A 22,688-nucleotide genomic window follows, 5' to 3' on the forward strand; every position below is an offset into this window, starting at 1 on the left:
AATATACTGGTAAAAATTAAATTAGCAAAAATTAAGTAAATCTAAAATATCAATTTTATGACTAAATCGAAAGTTGTATAAAAATTATTTTCTCTTTTAAAATGATCACATGAAAGACAGTGTGTGCTGTAACTGAAAAGAAGTATTAATTGCTACTTTCTTTCTAACACATAAGCTTCAAATTACTATGAAATTGCCTTATCCTGTCTAAAATTAATATAATATGACTACAACTGTCTTTGATTAACGGACTATGAAATACTTAGGTATACTGAAAATATTATCATTACACATGAAACATTACAGATCGGATTTTGTTGGATGAACACTTTGCAGTAACTTCTCAAAATCGTCTAAATAGCTACATAAATAATACTTTATACATGCAGATAGCAGACAATTTCTAAATTTGATATTAGATTGTAAAGAGGTTTATATGCATGAAACTATAAGAATATGCAGGCTAGTATCTGAGCAACTACATGTTGATTTACACCTGGTCTTAATTACGTACATTTATTCAATTATTAAAGTGAAATAAGATATATTCCTTAAGCCACTGGACACTCAACACATTTGCATGGAAATTTGGTCAATACATAACAAGAAAAGCATTGATGCAAAGCATCAAAGGGCGTCCAAGCAAGAAATGCAGCAAGTGAAGATGAACTAGTACACATATGATGACAAGATATTCTTATAAACTACCAGAAATGTATACCACTTATGAATGAGCGGACGAAAGACATTGTTCATTATTGATTGGCATGCTAGAGATTAGAATATTACTTGTTATTTCTTTATGATCGTGGTTATTAATAGCAACGGATATACATGTATGCAATCATTTATAATCCATATGTGTAACGCATGATCAACACGTACCACACATTTGTCCCTTATTATGTACATGTTATCGCTATTAGCGAAGACCCCCTTAAGGTATCTGTTCACACTTTAAGTTAGTAAAAATATGACACTGGTTATATTACCATGTTGATCATGTTGAGCATAATTGTTTATTATACAATAATTGTAATATCTATTAATTTTAATTTAAAAAAAATACAAATTTTATGAATATTGTTTTCTTTTATTCTTTTTTGTGTTTTATGTGCTATTTTAATACTGAGTTTTTACTACTCTTTTTTATTAAAATTGTAAAATAAATTTTAAGAATTCAATTGTCATATTGACCGACGATTATAAGTAAAAGCGTAACTGGAAAAAGTCAGTAAATTATGGTTTATCTTTCAATATATAATATTGTTTATTCTTAAACCATGTACATGTACATTGTATTTTTCTTTATCATTTTTTAAATTATCGATCAATTGAATAATTCATAAAATCTAATTTGTAACTTTGAATAATTCCTCGGCATCTTTACTAAACACGGATAACAAATTGAATAATTAAATAAAATGTTTCAAAGTTGATAATGTCATTTTAATACCATAAAAAATGTACCTTTTTCTCAATTATTGTACATATCACGGATTTATATTACATATAAATCCGTGTACAAATTTATTGTTTTTATCTCATATAGATAAAATGAAACATGCTATTGTTGTTTTTTTTTCCAATTGTAACGATATCAAACATCTACTCCAAAATCGGGAGAGACCGGACAATAAACGTGTGGTACTATTCGCCGGTCACTAGTAAATCCTGGTCAAAATAGACCGGGAGAGACCGGCATTTACCGATAGGAGTGATAAAAAGATATATCTATAAATAGGTTTTTGGAATATTTAGGTCATCAACTGATCATTCTAGGATACATGTACAACGATAACATACCATGACATGATAACCGACTGTGTACTACAAAATGATAAATAAAAAACCCCGAAGAGCGCGATTTATTGACGGAAAAGGTTATTTCATTTGTAAATGTTTGCATTGCGAAAATTCATTGTAACATACCGTGACATTTCATTCTTATTAAATAAGAATAATCAAGCACCCTCATACCGATCGGAATTTTCGGCTTTTATTATGACCGACTAAAAGGCTCGAGAAGTTGCTGTCGCCCTTTCACAAAATCTGATCTCATTCCATAAGAGCGCCGCGCTTCGGCGCGGACGCCAATAACTGTATGAGCAAAAGTGTATCAAGCTATTTTTAACACTTGTGCCAACCATAGTCACATGATCCGGGTTTGTACTGTTGCAGAACAATGAAATTATACCACATGTACGATGGTCACATGCTATGATATGGGATTAGTACACTATAGAATTATGACTTTAATTTACAGGACGTAAAATTGCGCAGATAATCATGTCGGAACAGCTTGTTTTGAATCACCTTTTAAGATACTTGCAAACATGTTTGTATCAAAATCTGTGTACTACATATATGTCTAAGCATTAGTTTCATTTTACTGTTGGACATTGACAAAAACAAAACAACACTGAAAAAAATCTAATATCTTTTAAAACTCCGATGATATTGTGAGGGAGACAAAGGTTTAGAAAACGAAAGTAATGAATACTGAATTAAAGAAGATATACACGTAAACAAATGTAAACAAATTAAGCAAATAGATATCGTGCAGATGTCATGATACTGTTAATGATGTTGTGCTTGACCTCTCGAAAGAGGTTTCCATCATAGTACAAAAAGGATGGCAAACATTTTGAATCTCAAACTGACCGTGTACATTCTGTTTCTATGGACCTTTTAAATAAAATATACATTTTTTGCGTCACATGAAAAATAAGCACGACTTAAAAGGCCTCTCCGCCACCATAAGCAGTGCTCGGTACGCTGGAGTAATATACAATAATAATAATATTAGATATTTTCAGATAGCATTTGCCTTCAGGATTAACGCATCATTACTTCATTTCTGTTCATTGGACTTAAGAAAGAATAATTAAGTTGTTTATATATATGTACCGTTACCCACTAAATTGATCATTATATTGCACATGTTTTCGTCTTACATTAAAACAAGGAAAAGCTAGTCGGATGTTTTTGCCGCTATTACTATAGTAAAGGGAAAATAAAAGGCTAACCGATGAAGTTTAGACTAAAAGCGGTTGTTTATGAATTTCATTTATGATTTTCATTCATAATTTGTCGTTATATTTAAAGGCTAAGTATATAATCCATTCCCTTTATCGCTGATAAAACCCATCTAAAGGTTAATTGTTATCCACCTGAACACTTTATAATCTCCAATACCGTAAAATCAATGGGGTATTTAGAGTATTGTATTGTATTGTATTGTACAAGTATAATCAAACTTGTCATATGTGACTTTCCATGGGACTATCCAAAAAGGTCATATATGACTTGGAGACTTTTATTCCAAGTTAATTAATAAAAATCGTCAAATTACTGTGTCAGGTCATCTTTCATTTCATGAAAATCAAGCATTATTGCTTGCACATAAGTAGCTCGGAGTCTTTATCGAAAGTGAAATATAAATTCTCTCAACTCAATAGGCACTGAATTATCGCTCCCTGTTGTTTTGACAGCTAATAGCAAAGAAACGTATGTCGTGTTAAAATCATGATGCTCAGATATCTCAATGATGAAATTTTAGTCACTGTTGCACGCAGTTAACCTTCAAAGTTTCTTTGATATCAGCTAGTTTATGCGTGACCTAGATTAACCTCAGGCCTTTAAACAATATAAATAATAACAGGATATTTTTGTGTAGAAATAAAGGTAAAAAAAATATTAAAACTTTGAATATGAATATAACTGTTGATTATTTATTTTGCAACTCAGGAAGGTGTGAAAAATGCACAATACTCGTTAATTGACTTGATCGATACAATAATGCCTCGAACGCTGTTGTTTTCTTCAATGTGTGCGAATAACGTCTTTTTCACGTGATATTGACTGTTGGAAATGTACAAAAAGTCGTTTAAGCTGTATATGTACTACGGGGCACAAAATTCAAGGTTGTAAGTCCCGACAGACAGGGAGTCGTTTAATTCAGTGACTGTACCTGTGTTTCAATCAATTGTCTGACATACAATAAAAACAAATTAGGTACTTATTTTACTTTTACGCCGGGTCATTTTGTCCCGATAGTTCGGTAAACATAAGGTTTTTATTCAAAAGGGACAAGCAAAAATAACGACCTATAAATATTAATACATGTAGGCCAATTATTTCCCATGTCAATCCTAAGTGCTATTGAACATCTTCGTGTATTTCTGTATTAGAACAGCCTTAAAAAGCTTTATGGCTGCCTGGATTTTCATACTTGTATTTTATAGCAATCTACCAAAATTGTTTATTCCATTCATGGATTTTAAATGTGTTCTAACTCGATGATAAATCTGAATGATATGAGACAAATTGTTACTCCTGATATTTATTTCCAAATTAATATAGATCTTTTATTAGCACAATTCTTATTCACATACACAGCCCATACATGGAGAATGAGAGTTAATATTAAAATGATAAGGATTATTCTGTTAAACAAACTTCTCTATCACACGCAAAACCATAACAGAACATATTGAGACATTTTGATAACTTTATATAAAGCAATAGGAGAAAGTGCATCTATGTTTTCTAGCAAAATGATTAGTTTACCCACTGCAAAAGTTTGAGTGTTTTTCCAAGAACTTACCTTTATCACAGCTGCGCGTTATCCAACCTGGCTCACATTTATTTTCTTTACATATACCGTCAGCAGAACTACAACTTGTATTATTATAACAGTGACAAGTTGACGAACAATTATCACCAAACGTTCGATAACTGCATGCTAGAAACAAAAAAAAAAAAAGAAAGTGATTGCTTTTAAATTAAGTTAATTGTAACCAAATTCGAAAGATAAGTGAAATAGATTTATTTATTGCTTTAAAGCAGTACAGTACATCATCTAATAACAAACTCAAAATACAACAAGTTTCCATTATCTTTGACAATTACAAATAGTAATGATTAAATACCGTATTCTAAATTCATAACACTTATATAAATGTAAAGATAATAAATAAATATTGTTTAAACAAAATGCATAACGCTTCATAAATACAACACTGATTATATGCAATACCAATAAAGAATAAATAAAACTAATATGTTTTTGATCATAATAATATAATAATAACTGTACCCTCGCTACATGTTGGCAATGACCAGCCCGGATCACACGATCCTATGTCACAGTTTCCGCTAATGTGGTCGCAACCTGTTTTGTCTTTACAATGACACATCTGGTTACATCCTTCACCGAAGTGACCATGATCGCATGCTGTGGTTATTTAAAGATAAGATATATAAACTTAAACGATAGAATGAGAAAAAATGTAAGCTTTAGCTCTTTGAAGAACAAATGTATGTTTAAACTAATGATGGTAAAATTTGCTCATCTTTTTTCTTAAAAGAAAAATATATTTGTACCAAACAACAATTTAAGGTCAATTGTTAAATTTCAGCCGTATCGCATCAGCCATCAGGGCAATTTTATATACACCTGACACTTCGACCTAAGATGTTTATAGGTCTGCTTTATATAGCATATTCTTCTCCATCATAAAGATATTGACATAGAACACATAGAGGGTATTTTTGCTTTATGGTAAATATGCCATATTTTACAATGAGAAATGGAACACGTGCACGGACAAAAATAGCATCATTAGTTGTATACCCTTTTATGTTTTAATAAAGTTATTATTTGTCCAATAGTTTTAGAACCTTTCTGTTGAAAATGTGTCAGAGTTAAATCGTATACATATACATGCACAGTGCGTTATCTGGAGTGCAGGTATTAGTTACCCGCACTCCAGAACATGCCCATTGATTGGCTCATTTCTGCTGGGGTTTACCTATTGTGACATCAGAGTAAGGAATATCATATTCAGATGCTCTTGTTCATTGCTTCCTTTTTTCTGGGGTTTCATATTGTGACATCAGGGAACGTGTTTTTATGTTTGACTTTGATACAAAAGAGAAATAACATCAAACAAAACACTCGGCAATACGTACAAATCAGATACCCTCGTGTTTCGATGCTCTTTCTATTACTTGGAGAGAGAGAGAGAGATAAATCATACAACAATCGGTTGTAAGACATTCACGCTGGATAACTAACCGGTGATTACCTATTACCGCAGTACTAGATCAATGACAAAATGACTCAGTCGTTTTAAACCAGTGAAAATTTGGGGTAATGAATTAAATAAAACATGGGTTAGTGAGTAGTAGCAGAAATATCATCCAATCTTAAAAATCATGTTATCCTCGGTAACGATTCGGGTTACAGTTATTTTGTCGGATGATATTTCTACTGTTACCCAAAAACTAATATGTATTATTTATAGAAACAAAAACAACGTTTTATCCCATCGAAACTTCCAGAAAGTATATTTAAAAAAAAATCTTAAAGCAGCGCGCCTCTATATTCATGAAAATTTTGTAAATGTATCTAGAAGTAAAATATTGTCAGGTGAACAAATAAAGCAATTTACATATTGCAATTGGCACTTACAATCCAAGAAAATTACCAAAAAGTGGTCAACATATGCAAACACAGCCCTTAGTGCGTTAGTAACGCAATAGAAATATGGTGATAAAATACTGCAGTCAGTCTTAAACCGCACATAACATGTAAAATATAACTTGGATCTTGAATATCTCACAGACACTTGGGGTTGGGAGCTCAAAACGCCTTTAACATCCAAATAAAATACATATTTGTCAATCCCAACAAATGTACTGATCATATATATCAAAACAACTTAATATAAGCTGTTTTGAAAAAACTTCATATTTCAACATCTATAATAATACACAAGATAAAAATGTACGCCGGAAAATATCCGCTCCCCTACCGTCATAATCACCATGTATTTTATTCCATTTCCAATATTTTCACATAATCCTTTGGTCTATCGACACAGAAGATATAATTCTTCACGATGATGGTCAATTTTAAACTTCAACGGTAATATAAACAACGCAACAGCCGATATAAACATCAAGATTATCGCCGTGTTCCTCAATTTACAAAATCCTTCGATAAATTCATCTGGAGTCGTGCAGCTTGAATATACTCAGCTATGAAAGTGTTATTTGTTAGATAAAGTAACATTGATATCAAGCAGTGCAATTCTATATTTACATTATATAAATCATGAAGATGATACATACGTTCGCTGCAATTTGGTAGAAGCCATCCGGGGTCACATTGCTCAACAAAGCATGTTCCATTTGTATTATCGCATAAGGTACCATTTATACAGTTGCAAGTGTTATTGCATCGATTACCAAACTTTCGAACATCACAAACTGAAATCAGGTTTTTGAATGATGAATCTTGGTTTTAATATTATTATCAAAGATTTGCTATCAAATCTATGTGTATATGCAAGTGTTATTTTGTAATGAATGCTCAACCAACAATTAGAGCAGTGGGTGTTAAAGTTTTGGATTAAATGTGATAATATTAAAATGTTATTGTTATATAATATCATAACGCTCATAGAGATTACCACAATCAGTAAGAATCATAAATATGATTACTATTTTTGTTCAAACACACAGAACCTTCATTCAGTCTTGATGTGGCATCGTTTCAATGCCATATATGACCCTGAATTGTTTTCAGGTGTATAATTGTAATAATAGAATGCACTATTTAATAAAAGATATCTTAAGTGTATTATTATCTGCAAATGATTTAATTTATCCCGAACTTTATTCTTTGTGACATGTTCTATACTTGTGTGAATTTTCATATAAGATGTACAAACATTGTATTAATTTTAATTTTTAAAAACATTACGTATAACTGGTCTTAATTGAGTTGAGCATTTATTCTTACAATACAATTAATTTCGTTTAATAACGCAAGTTATCTTATAGCTTTACTTCTTGTGTTTTGGTTGGGTTTTACATTACATCAAAGTCATGCGACTGTTAGTTGTACTGGTGGAGTGCATTATTACAGGCACGAACGGGCAACATAGCAAAAACCAACGACGTTCCGTAAGCTAGCTGGATATCGTTCTCACATAAAACAAATCTTAAGTCCCTGTCGGGATGCGAACCCAAAAGGATAAGTGTCAAATGGTTTGAAGCCAACCACCTTTACCATTAGGCCACGGACTCCTGAGTATTATGTTACAGATACAGTCCCCTCCAAAAGTTTCCGGACATAGTTACAAATCATATAAAATGAAAGAAATATCAATGAAATAACAGCAAAGGAATATTTTATTTCTTTAATCTTCAACAATAACATCAAACATCGGCAAAAACAACACTTGTCAACTTCCTGATGCCATAAATGTCAATAGTTAGTCAATATTATCCAATTGTCCCCAAAACATCCTCATTCATAACATTACAGATTGTGCATCTTAATACTTGGTATGCCCTCCGTGGGCGGCTGTAAAAAGTCTCCCCGTACATTTAATCAATGATGTTATATTTTCGATCCTTGAAGATCGTTCAGCACGACATTATTGTTGTGCTTGTGGTATTTTTAGTTTCAACTTTTTGGCACTTTCTAGTTGGGTGGTTCCAATATTCCTACTTGAATAATGTTGAATCACCCTTAGGATATGTTGCCTGCTTTTTAAATTTGTCTTTTGACGTCCTATCTGTGATACGCAGGCTTCATAACCTCAGATCCCCTTTCAAAATTCCATTTTATTTAGTTCCGCCCATTGTTTTCTCGTTTAGGGCACACGCATTTTTTTACTTGGGGACCATATGCCGCTTGTCATGGAATGGCACTACCGTGTCACATTGAAGGTTCCATGATAACCGCCATATGAACACATCTGCGGATGTTTCAAAATTCTAAATTTTACCAGTTCATGTTAAATGTTGAATTCTGCTTAAGCCGGTGCTAGGGGGCGTGGACGGTAACTTGCACTTTCCAGTACCGTCCATGAACAGGCTCAATCAAACCGAGCCTGCAACATTTTCAATTTTGTCGTGTTGGGCTTTCTTTAGGGATTCTGTATTTATCTATTCAATGACAGCCTGTATTCTGTTAGGCATGCCTCTCACAAGCCGAGAGCACCTTTCTCTGGGTATGGCCTCCCATGATGCCACAACATTTGCCTCCAGTTCACCCATGTTGCGACTTAATTTGTTCTTAAGTCCACATTTGACATCCCACCACAAGTTTTCTATGGGATTGAGGTCTGGTGATTGTGGGGGCCATTGAATACACCTTATTCCATTGTTCTCCTTCCAGTCATGAACTATTCTCGCTCTATGACATGGCGCATTGTCATCCTGTAGCCAATAATTGTCCCCATATCCCAGGAGATGGGCTGATGGCACTGCAAAATTTTCCAGAATGTTCACATATCCTGTTCCATTTAACCGTCCATCAACTCTAGTAAGCATGCCTGTCCCCCTGTATGTCATGGCACCCCACACCATTACCCCACCACCTCCAAACTTCACAGTTGGGATCACACAATTATCCTTGAACTTTTCACCGGTACGCCTACGGATGTAAACACGGCCATCAGTTTGAAACATGTTAAATTTCGACTCATCTGTGAATAACACACATGACCAGTCTACCCAAGACCAGTGTTCATAACGTCTAGCAAACTCCAGACGCAGTTGGCGATGTCTGGCAGTTAAAAGAGGCTTCTTAACTGCTAAATGTCCATTGAGGCCAGCGGCACTAAGTCTGCGTCTCACGGTAGAATTTGAAGCATTCACTCCAGCTTCCTGCCAGACCAGCCTCAGGGCAGGAACTGTTAATTTTCGGTTCTGGAGGGAAGTTCGCACTAGTAGCCTGTCATTCCTCACGTTGGAGACCTTGGGGCGTCCAGATTTTGGTCTAGGGGCATGGGAACCGGTCTCTTGAAGACGTTGTAGGGTCTCGTAGACTGTTGACCTGAAATACAAAATTCATGAGAGTGTTAAAAAAGGGGAAATTCTCACTTTTGTTTGCCAGAAACAACAATGCAACACTAGCAGACACTTTAATTTAAGACAAAAACGTATACTAAAAACTTAGAATGACTTACCTTGACCTTCCAAGCTGGCGAGCAATCTCTGCAACAGGAACACCCTGATCCATCATGATCTCACAGCGTAATCTCTCCTCCAGTGACAGCATTCTTCTTTTTATCGTAGGTAATGACAACTGCTATCAAATGTTATTATACTCATAACATTTTAATTTTTTTCTGATTTTGGACTGTTTGTTCTGTACACTTCACTCTATGGTTAATTAAAATGTACCACAAACAAACACACGTGTTTAAAGGAAAACAATTTTTGGAGGGCACAAATGATGACTTTTGAAGACAAATAATGTTAATTTATTACCTCCCTTTATCACACCTTATTTAAAAGTACTTCTTTTGTTTCAAACTAATAAAATAAGTAAATTACCTAGAGTATTTCAATAAAAAAAGTTTGTACGGAAACTTTTGGAGGGGACTGTATGTTATCAAAATGAAAGTAATTGTTTTCGGAAAAAAACTAATCTTGCAAAAGTCATGTATAATATAACGTTTTTAGCTAAGAACTGATTATCCATTTTATTTGAGATGTGTACATAATAGAGTAGGTATCAAACAGGTTTTACTTGTCTAATGATCATGACTACAAAAACTATAAAATAGGGTTTTGCATCAGATATTAAGAAAAATGCAACAGTCTTAATTGAGCATGATAAATTATGCTACAAATATTCATTAAAGTAGTTCAAGTTACAAGGCGGCTGGTGTTGTGGGTTTTGAACAGGCTCAATCACACCGAGCCACCAACATTGTCAAGTATGCTGTTTTCGGCTTCTGTTTTATCTATTTTCTCAAACATATTGTTATTGGGCTTTTGGAAATATATTTTATACAACTCTTAAGCTGTACAATCAGTACTATCATTTAACATATATGTTATTTACCATTTTCACACGCCTCTCCTTGCCATCCTGCTAGACAACCCGGTGTCTGACATTTACCTGTTACTTGGTTACATGCACGCCTGTCTTTACAATGACATTCGTGCATACAAGCAGTTCCAAAATATCCGATTTCACATTCTGAAAAAGATTTAATATTTCGTTAAACACATTATATTTGTTTACTTATGTTGTTGATTCTGCTAAAAATGTGTACCTAATTATTAACTGATAGGCTGTGACAGTAGTCTATGTGGTTCAATTTCCATAAGGTTTGTTTATGAAATGTTAATACCTTAATGCCATGTATGATCCTAAAAATGTTTTAGTTGAAACGTTTTATCAAAGCTTCATCCGCATTCAGGAAAATAAAGTTGCAAAATTCACGAACTTGTAAAAGCAATTGGATAACAATTTCTTCCAGAATTGTTATCCATGCCATATTAACAATTATTGTATCAGTCAAAATGTGTATTTCATTATTTATAATCAGTGATTCCAATCAATTATTACATAAATTCACATTTGATCAATTAAAATATTACCTAATACTGCTCATTAGATAACAATGGTAACAATGAAAGTCCCAGTAAAATGGAAACATATCTAACCATTTTCTTTAACCAATAAAGAAATTATTCTTTCGAAATATGTTACCTTTCTCATATAAATTAATTTCACACAACGTCATCACTTTCTGTAACAACTGTACTAAAATGTATCGTGCAATTATTGGATTTTCTAGTTCCTTGGTAAAGTGTCGTTTGAATGTCATTTTTGGAACCATGTAAACATTTGTCATTTTAAATGATGGGTTAACTGTCGTTGAGTAATTGCCAGCGTAAACAATTGCATATTCCAACTGTTCGTTATTATCTGTAATTAGATAAGATGAAGTTTTTAATTGAGATTTAAAACGAAATGTGTTTGTATGCTTGTGTCAAATACATTAACTCTTATTTTCACAAAGATATGTACATTGTCAATTACAAACAGCTGTCTTGCATTTATATTATTTACATTTCTATAATGAATTACTTTTAAAATCATAAACTGTTCAAAATATTAGTTATCCCTGATTGTATTTTACCGTGACATAGCACTAACGTTTACATAAATAGCTTTACAGTTAAAGTTTTAAGAATTTCCTTACCTGATTCACGGCCAAATATCTGCAAACCACCTATTAAGTATTTCTGTTCAAGATCAATTTGCCACCATGAAGGAGAGGTTCCGTTTGTTACACTGCAACATTTACATGAATCTATTGAATAATTCTGTACCCCGTCTATTGCTTTACTGGAGTCGAAATCGTTCCATGGAGAAAATATACTAGACTGTCTTGTAGTAACATTTCCTCGTATATGCTCTATTAGATTTAAATCTGAAAAAAATAAATCATCAGAACTATAGAAAGAAATATTTAATTTCTAGCATGACTTAATATTTTGCATTATAACAAGACTTTATATGAAATATCAAGTACTATGCACTTTACATGGACTGGACACAGCAAATGATTTGTTCCCTGTAAAATAGACCAAAAGCATGTTTGGACAGAGTATTTAAAAGCATGCAATGTATTTATATATAATAAAAAGTATAGTATCAACAGTTAATTATTCTTCTAAAATGCAAATTTAAGTGTAGTTAGGTTTGAAAATGAATCAGATACAACCATACGATAAAACATTTGCATTTGAGAAAATTACCAATTTACTTTCAAAGCTGAGTTATTTGGACACGTTTATAAGGCGTGAATAACAATAACAATTAAACATAACAATTTATATCCCGAGTAACTTTCCATGATTTGTTCATTAAATTTTCTAAAATGTTTAAAAATAATTTATATATACAGACTGGAACCGACAATAATAAGAATATGGCACATTCATGTAGTCGCATAAAGCTCATAATTAATATAGCTCTTCAGTCGACACCTTACTACAATTGCCCTCATTCAAAAAAAGTTATGTACGTTGATAAGTCCCTTTTTGGCAGATAAAGCTCCCAATATAATGGCATGAAATTAATATTGTTGGACTATGTTAGTGTTCTCATATATAACACAAATATTAAGTCATTTTAGAATTGCACATTATCAACATAATATAAGCATCTATCTTCATATTCAGGGCATCTTCATCATCGTTATCAGTGCAATATTATAAGCATTATCTTCGTCATTATAAAGACATCAGCATCATTGTCATTATCATCACCAGCATATCTTTATCATCATTAATACGCCATTGTTATCATCATAATCAATATTATCATCAGTACCATCGACATTATTACCACTGTAATTTTAATTATCGCCTGTTATCATCATAATCGCCATCATTAGGTCATCACCTCATAATCATCATCAGTACAACTTCAACAATACTACATAATCATTATTAAAATCATTAATTCAAGATATTGAAAGGCATTTAAAAAGCAAGTAAAACTTGAAACTTGGGACCAAAATGTGTCATGGAATTTTATTTTAAAAAATGTCAAGTCATTCAGATTATTCAACGAATATCCAAGTACCATTAAAAATGCCCTGTATTATCAGTACCATCAGCAAAATACATATACTGTAGCGGAGGATAATTTTCTATTCATTTTAGAGACAGGGATACTGTGAGGATTGCTATCTTCCTACCAGATTTTACCATTACATTTAGTGGCTTTGTGGTCGAGTCTTCTTTAATGAATTAATTTGAATAAATTTAGTAGAAGTTTACTAGATAAGGTTTCATGTATGATTTCTCTAAAGACAGTTTTGATCATGTTAAAGTAATAATGAATTGATTTGGAGCTATATCCTTCGAGGTGAATCATCATTTTTTAAAAACGGTGCTTGGTTTTGCTTGTTTTTGACGGATTATTTCGTTCATACTTAAACGAAAGGTTAAAGCTCTCCGGAGAGCTATATTCGTCGAGAGCCATACGCGGCATAAAACAGCTTCTGAACGTTCGGTAACTTACTCATATTTCGATAATGAATTCATTATAATTGTGAATGAGCTGTTCCATAAGTAAAGCAGGGTTAACATAAATTCCATTAAAATTTGACGAAATGATATAAAAGTAATATTTCGATAATTAACGGAAGAAGAGAAGCATACAGAATTTATTATTTTGTAATTCAAGTCAATTTTCATATTCAATTCTTAAATATTAAAGTAGCCACTCAATATTTGTGTTTCCATTTTGAACATGTTTAATAATTTTGAGAATTATGTTCCATTAACAAAAACAAGATCAATACTGTTGATGATATTTTTATGACCACTACTTTGAAAGTTAAACTCTTATCTATTAACAAAATTAAATATTTATTTTAAACAAAATCATAAAGATTTGATTTAACATGCTAGGTTTTGTTATCGATAAAATACCGTATCTTTTTTATCTTACGAAGTTATAGATATTTCTAATAAACCATCCGTCCGAACTAACTGTTTCAAGTTCATACCATTGCTACAATTGAATCCTGACCATCCAAAGGCACATCCGGTACTGCAATTTCCGTCTGATTTGCGACAATCTTTTTCACCTTGACAATGACATTTACCGCTACAGTTTAAACCAAATTTGCCTTCTGGACAGTCTGCAAAAAGAAAATCATGTGCTTATGTAGATTATGTAGAACTGCTCTTTGTCCGTGAAGCGATATCGGATTGATATGAAACCACTTTTTTTATAAGATCATTATTCAAAGTTTTGAAATGATTAATTTTAGAAGTATTGCTAAAAGTATTTTAAAAATGAACCTAGAAAACATTTAGGCCCGGTGAATCCAGGATTACAGCCGTTGATACAATATCCTTTTGATTTGTTGCACGCAGCTTTACCGTTCTTACAGTGATCACTACAAGTTCCGGTACAATCTCGACCATACTGACCATCAGGACAAACTGTTGAAAAAGAAAATGACACTTTATTATAGCTCTGTTTAATTCAGATTAATTTTAGTACTTGACTCACTCAGTCAACTTCATATGGTATGAAGAAATGGAAATAAAATAATTGTTCATTTCAAAAACAAATTCCTTAAAGTGACTGGTGGTGTCTGTACACCAATAGCAATTAAATGTAGATTTTACATATAAAATCAGTGCATGTTTAATATATGTATTGAATGGAATTATATAATCCGTTTTATATATAATTATACTGATACATACGAGGGGTTATCCAAAAATTCGTGGACTTTGTTTGTTGCGTAAAATATATATTGACATATTAATTTGAAATTCTTACACTGCTTAGAAGAATTAATAACAAATAAACACAGAAAAATTCATGTGAGTAGCTTCTTACATTACAACAATATTTAATTTTACATGCACGCATGTCGGCGACAGCGGCGCACTCAAAAAGTTATTGACGTCAACGTCATAATATTAACGTACAACTTGTGCTTCAAAGTTACGCAGTCAATAACGGTTACTGCTTCTCAAAGTAATGTCCATCACTAAATTTTTAATGCCACTTCAACACTAATGATCGTGAAATTTCTTTTCTCTGTTCGTCTGCTGATTTTTATTTAATGTTTTTGTAGGTGTCATTTCCAAATTACAACAACAATTTATAATTGTTTATGATCGTGCGATTTTCTAATTACCGCGTGTCCGTCATTTTCCCGTTGTAAACAATAAAGGCGTCTGGCGTTTCCTGCGATATCAACAAAAAAAAACGGAAATGACGTCCATTATTTTAAAGAATTACTTAAATGACATCATAGAAGAAACATGCGATGTTCAGCGGGTTTTCTACGTTAATTTTTTATTTTTTTAGCAAGAAATATACGATGACTTACTGCGCTTTTCTACCGTGCGCCGGGTGCCGTGTATGTGCTTATTTAAAAGCAAAATAAAATCATTATTTCTTGACACAATTAACTGTTCCTTTCAAAATGTGTTGATAATATTCTACAATGTATGCTGATAAATTTTCATTTACAATACACGTTGGCGTTCAAGAGATATTTAAAAAGTCCACGGATTTTTGGATAACCCCTCGTATGTCAATGGTCAGTTTTTGTAAATGTAAAGTAAAACAGTCGACCCATTTATAAAATCTATGTATCATAATATTAAATACAGTACTATTTGTGGCAAAAAAAAAAGAACATCTGGTAATATTTTGAAGCTTTAAAATGATACATGGTATTTGCCTATTTATGCATTAAGTATTTAATATGTATTTATTTTCACCATGCTTTTTTATGTTGTGAATTGGACAGTCAATTGAAAAACAAAAGATTGAAGCATGAAGGTATGGATTGTGTCAAAAGTTGCATTAATCGTGTTAATTAAATACTTTTATTTTTTCATTTTAATGCAGTTTTCTTTGTAACAAATTAATAAAAAACAAAATACCTGTCGAACAATTTTTCCCCATATACCCTGCTTCACAACCTTCATTGCATACACCTGATGATTTGTCACATTGTTCGATTCCTTTGAAGCAATGGATACTGCAGTACGAACTACAATGTACACCAAATCGTCCCGTCTTACACGCTGTAAATGTCAACAAGATTGCATTTTTGAAAAATGCTATGCCGCCACATTAACACAACAATAAATAGTAGTGTAGGAACAGATTTTCTTTTGTTTCTATACAATTAAAGATTTCATAATGCTTATACCCCTAACCTATCTTATTCTTATTATCAAACAAGTGAATTAACATATTGTTATTCAAATAAAAGATGAGAGTAGGAATCTTTCAATGCAGTTGAGTCTAGTGAATTTGGTGGTGAAGGTCATATTTCACATGGCCTAAATTTCAAGACTGCAAATCAAAGGACAACCCAATTAGACACTTTTTCAAAATCTAGGTCAGTTGATATCAAAGTTTACTTTACATCCTAATACATGCACATGGTTCAAATTTCATAGATGTACTTATTAGGACAATAAAGTAGTTCACATTATCAAAATCTAAGTCACCTGATTTCAAAGTTCAATTTTACACTTAAAAATGTGCACATGGTCCAAATTTCATAGCTGTACATCAAAGGTCAAGAAAGTAGGTCACGTCCCCTTGGGCAAGGCAAAATTTTGATTTTTTAAGTTTCACTTTAAACTTATAAGGAAAATCTATGACCACCATGGCGGGGCTTATTTCGACACTTAAGGCAAAATTTAAACAACTTTGGTAGAGTACCTACAGATGATATATTATACTAATAATCAAAGCTCTAAGACTTGTTCCTTCAGACAAAAAGGTTGTTTTTTTTATATTTTACTATATGTACATAGTGAAAATCAATGACCCCCGGGGAGGGGCCAATTTTAACCCACTGCTAAAACGTTCAATACACAATGTTTCATGCAGATATCAACCTCTAGCATTTGTCAATTTCGAGAGGACGATTTTTTAAATTTTTACTTTATACATATTAAGAAAACCTATTACTCCCGGGGCGGGGCATATTTTGACACTAGAGGCCAGATTTGAACAACTTTTGTAAAGTACTATAGATGATATCATATACCAGATATCAAAGCTCTAACCCTTGTACCTTCAGTCAAGAAGGTTTGTTAAGTTTTTACTATATGTACAAATAGTGAAAATCAATGACCCCTTGGGCCGGGCCAATTTTGACCCCAGGGCTATAATTGGTAGAGGTCTTGGTAGAGGTCTACTAGACAATGCCATATGCAAAATATAATGTCTTTACAAAAATATTTTTTTAATTTATTCTTTTAATTCATTTTGGTTGCCTTGGAAATAGTCTTTTGCTATTTTTTAAACCATCCACACATTTTTATGTAAATTTTTTGCCTCATTTGAAAAGATACTTCTTTTAGAAATATTGTATTTTAAAAAACGAGAATAAAGATAAACAAGGCAAAGCCCCCGACACACCCCAGCAGGGCACTCATAAGGCGCCAAACCAACACGGGGAATGGACATCAGGGCGGTGAAAGGAGAAGAAAATTAAAGTGTGAAATAATAAAAAGTAAAACGGGCCAATATCGGAATTAAAGGGTTAAGCCATTACCAGATATACACGCCTTTTAACGCCTGTTTACCCTCCTCCTTTTTTGTTGTCTCAAATGGTTAAAAATGCCTTATTTAGGTCCCCAAAACTTATTTTTGTTAGAGAAATGTTGTTGAAAAAAGGGACCACTTTTTCGGCGCCGACCCCTATCCAAAAGATACATTAGGTGGTTGCCAGAATGGTGATGTACACCCCTCCCCACTTCTGATTGGAGATTTAAAGAGGCGGCAGCCCCCCTCATCGCTAAGAAAATTTTGGAATGGTAAGAGGCTAAAAATGACCCAAGGTCAATTATAAGGTAACGTGTAACCAACGTTGAAAAGCCTTTGACTCTGTATTAATCCATTGAGAAGTTGCAGCACTTCGAAATCAATTTTGATGGGTAAACTCAAAGCAAAATAGTGATTTTGGCAAAAATTTGAGATGTTCTCTCGTTGCCATGATAACAGGAAATTTAAGACTGAGCATGTTGTTACAAAGCCAATGGTTCAGTCAATATTATTGCCAAGTTTGAATAGTTATGAAGCAGTTTTTATAGTAATTTGAACTTGTAACGGGCGACTTTTCAATGAAAACAGCTATTTGTCACAAAATGTTCATGCAGTAATTGGTTAAGGGCTAGTAGGGTGGTAAATGGGAGGGGGATGTGAGAAAATATCTACCATCAACGACAATCCAACAAGGCAGACAACACAAAACATGCACATTACTCATTAACTCTTTCTACGCCTACTTTTGTCGATGGGGTAAGCCTAGTAATGGGCCAAATGTACTAAATGGATTAACCTAAAAAAGACGCCTAACGAAAGTTATGTTTTTTGACTTTTTAGCGTATGAATGGCTGATAGGTCTTCAATAAGACAATGATTTGTAAAAAATATAGGTAAAATCGAAAAATTATAGACTTGTTAAAATCTCAAAACCGTTTCATTTTCAGAAAGACAACTCATGGTTAATATGTGTAATGTGTAGAAAATACTCTTGTAGCTTTTGAAGGCTTTATATGCAGTACTTAAAGTAATTAAAATGATGTTTACTTGATCAGTGTCTTTCAAAAGATCCTAACGATAAAGATCCTAACGATAAAGATACCAAAACAGAGTAATGATACATATTCTCATCAGTATTGAAAAGCTTGATATAAGTTCCAAAAAAAAAAAAAAACGCGTTCAACAGACTACTCCTTTTTCATTAGGTTCGAAAGAAAATGCGTCATGTATTTATGTGACGTAATGTTATGGTGAAGGGGTAACCTAAGTAGTAATGGTTTATTTTAAAATCGTCTTAACTCGGCAGGGGAGAGTAATAAAATTATCTTTTTAGTTTTGGAGTGATATATGTGGATATATTACCTGACAAGATAAAATATCACACTCGCCTAACGGGTCGGGTGATATAAAATCTTGACAGGTAATATATTCACATATATCACTCCAAAACAAAAATAACATATAATACTTACGAGTCGAACAGTTAAGTCCTTGAAATCCAGACACGCAGCCACTCTGACATTCTCCAGAAATTGTGCTACACTGATCAAAACCTTGTAGACAGTTGCTGGTGCACGTTCTGCTACAATCACGACCAAATTGACCAGCTGTACATTCTATTTTTCGACAAAAACATATTTTTCAATAATACTTTGTGAGATTTACATATCAATTGAAAACGATTAAAATAAAATATGAAAAACAAGATCAACAAGGAAAGGCGGCGTTCAATGAACGCAACCCCCACATGACCCAGCAACAAGAACCAATGGCAAGGAGCCCAGGCGGACCCCAAACACAAAAAGGACAGGGCAACGACACGTTAATCATTAAATGATAAATAATTTGTAACTGACTAGGAACCCAAAGAAAATAATAATAGGCCCACAAAGGGGAAGGGGACAGGAGACCGGGGGAAGGGGGGGGGGGCACAATCAAAGAAACAAAAACTAGAGGCAATGGGGAAGATACTTACCGTAGACGAGAAAACAACAAGGGACACAAGCAAAAGTGTCACCAAAACAGTATGAAACAACATAGACATACATCTGAGGAACACAGTGGGGCGCCGCCTTGGAACGGTCAGCAGCATAATAATGACTGCTGAGAGGTTTAAACCGGTTAATGGTGCACCAAACCTCGCTCTTAGCCCCACCATGTTCCTATAAACGAGACAGTGTAAATAAAACGAATCCCCGCCAAGTGAAATTCTAACAACAACGAAACATCTTGACCAGAAGAGACCTCTCTTAAGCGACGATAACATCAATATTATCTGACAATCATAATTATATTCTGTTCTTAAAATGTAATGTTAAAACATCTTTTATCTCTAACACACAACAGGCATAATCTCGGGCAAGAAGTCAGCAGCCTACACGCCGTATAAGATGCAACCTGTACATTTTGTGGACTGGCGGCGGCATAATGTAACGCTTTGGAAATGTGTACTATTGGGTTGTCTAATTATTGTAAGATAAACTATAAAATTCATAGCCCAATGAAAAAACATTGTGCTGTTTATTTAACATTTCGTATTCTTTATTTGTTTGACCATTTTGAAACATTCATTATGTATATAAGTCACTTCTCCAAAAATTAGTAGGCCGCGGTATGATATACGATGTTCCGTTAGGGCCATCGAGACAAGCGTAAATCTCGAACCGACGAACACATAAGATTTAGTTGGTAAAAAATCAAAGTAACGTAACCCCGATTATGGTGAAAAATTCAAGGTTTCGGTAGTTTGATTTTAAAAAGCCGAAATGACCAAACGCCGAAGGTGTAAACTTGTTGTACTTTCAACTTTTCGTCATGCATGCGTTATAAAACTCATATTTGCCCTTTCTAAAGGAGAAAATTTATTCTTTTTTGTATTCAGGTGAAGGTAATACACTTCAATAAAATATCACCAAATGTAGGCTATTTCTAAAAATTAATATTTTTTTCAATATATGCAAATGTAAATTTAAATAACAAAGGTTGTTTTTTCCGCTAATGTGTCCGCTAACTCGTATTCAGCGCCAGTCCTGATAGCACAACAGTAACTTGAACAAAATGGGTGGTACAAGTTAAGTTTTATATATCTTTCATCGAATTTGTCCTCTTATTTTCGAATTATTTCCATTTTATTTATTACAAAAACACGTTTTTTGTGTTTGATTTTATCGAACACATAGAAAACACCGGTTCACGATGTAAACAAAGGTTGTTAATCTAAAAAGTATCATAAAACGATATGATTACGAAATTTCATTTCTTCATTATAAAGTTTTTCCAAAAGCATATGCGCTATTTTCGATGCTTTGAATCAATACAAGTCGTGTCAATTTCAATAAAAGATTTAGGCCGAAAGTTCGGGTTTGATATGAAAATGTACAAATTAATACGCACGTATGTTTGAACAACGCGTAAGCCAGTTTATCATATTCCAAGAACGTGTTTTGCTAAACACTTGACACATGATGAATCGATCAGGAAAATAAATGCATATGCTGATTAGAATAATATTAAATTTTCAGGCATGTTGGCTTGGTTTCGACAACAGTAAACTTCGTGATTTAAAAAAAAAGAGTAAGTGTTCAGAAAATAACCGATTTCAAATTACCGAACTTCCCCCCCCCCCTCCCCTTTTTAAGTTTGATACATTTCATTTGGTTGTTAAAGATCAATGGCCAATGAAAATAAAACATGATTTAGAAAGTCGTTTATTTTCTGTAACTCAATCAGTAATTTCCGCCGTCATTTTCACCGATGACTTAGGAATATACCTACCTTATTTTGTTGACTTTTGAAAGACTTTATATCAGTTATACTCATGTGTAAATATTTCTCGTTTATACATCAACATTTCTATTGTTTTGTTTCATTTAGCGTGTTTTCAAGTTTTTGTTAGAAACGAATGATGTAAAAGTTTCAGATTTTCTTTAGATATTAAAGGGCATAACTGAACACGATTTTCAATAAATGCCGCCGTCTTTTAATAAAAAAAGACAGTTTCGGAAGGTAAAAAAATGATTTTGTCGGTGACTGTTGTTCAAACACAATCATAATGGTGAACTACAAATGGATCACCCTCAGCAAATGTTTTCCGTAATACGTACGTAAATGCAAATCATATAACGAAAACAATATCGTTATCATGAACTTACAATAATTTACATAGGGATATTTGTACACCACTTCCGATTTGAGATCACACCAAATACGAAGGTAATTACCATTAATGTATTGCGTACATACCCTTTGAACAGTTGTTACCCATATATCCGGCTTCACATCCTTGCATGCAGTTTCCAGTAGTTTTATTGCATTGAGTTACGTCGTTTAAACAATGAGAACTACAAACTGACGAGCAGTTCAGGCCATAGTTTCCAAGATCACATTCTGTAACAAGTGGCATTGTGTAGTATTGTGATATTTTCTTAATAAATAACTAGAAATTAACTAGAAAAAAACGAAAGATGATGTTTTAAGATAATGTGAAATTTTCCTGATTTCAAGTACTTTTTTTCCAAGTTTGTTGCATACTATATTATAACAGCACAAGATCGTTACTATTATCGATCGTCCAGATGTAGGATCTATCAGCTGTCTTTCAGTCTGTCAGTCCGTCTATCTATGTGTCGCCACCTTCACAACATTCGTGTCCGGACTTTGTCCTACTTTGAAGTAGTATAAATTTTCTTTGTACAAATGTCTACCATATCATGATAATGTATCGCGTCTAAGACTCATGTCCCTACCTCAAAGGTCAAGGTCACACAGTCTGAAGGTCCACATTCTCACAATTAGAGTTTAAAACTTT

General features: G+C 33.1%; 1 protein-coding gene across 1 annotated transcript in view; it reads right to left on the minus strand.

Moving 5' to 3' along the window:
- The window catches only part of LOC132735769 (receptor-type tyrosine-protein phosphatase alpha-like), a 31,280-nt gene extending 9,050 nt beyond the window's left edge, over positions 1–22,230 (minus strand). Inside the window, exons 1-11 of the mRNA XM_060722760.1 lie at positions 22,124–22,230; positions 19,354–19,497; positions 16,258–16,401; positions 14,647–14,790; positions 14,349–14,483; positions 12,027–12,257; positions 11,531–11,749; positions 10,877–11,014; positions 7,141–7,278; positions 5,102–5,239; positions 4,610–4,747 (exon numbers count right to left, since the gene is read on the minus strand). Coding sequence (XP_060578743.1) covers positions 4,610–4,747; positions 5,102–5,239; positions 7,141–7,278; positions 10,877–11,014; positions 11,531–11,749; positions 12,027–12,257; positions 14,349–14,483; positions 14,647–14,790; positions 16,258–16,401; positions 19,354–19,497; positions 22,124–22,169 — 1,615 coding nt within the window. The 5' untranslated portion in view covers positions 22,170–22,230. The remainder of the gene's footprint in view (positions 1–4,609; positions 4,748–5,101; positions 5,240–7,140; positions 7,279–10,876; positions 11,015–11,530; positions 11,750–12,026; positions 12,258–14,348; positions 14,484–14,646; positions 14,791–16,257; positions 16,402–19,353; positions 19,498–22,123) is intronic.
- Between the last annotated feature and the right edge of the window lie 458 nt (positions 22,231–22,688).

Source organism: Ruditapes philippinarum, unplaced genomic scaffold (genome assembly GCF_026571515.1).
Source record: "Ruditapes philippinarum isolate M1 unplaced genomic scaffold, ASM2657151v2 ctg6394_1_1_1_1, whole genome shotgun sequence".
In the NCBI taxonomy this organism is placed as follows: Eukaryota; Metazoa; Mollusca; class Bivalvia; order Venerida; family Veneridae; genus Ruditapes; species Ruditapes philippinarum.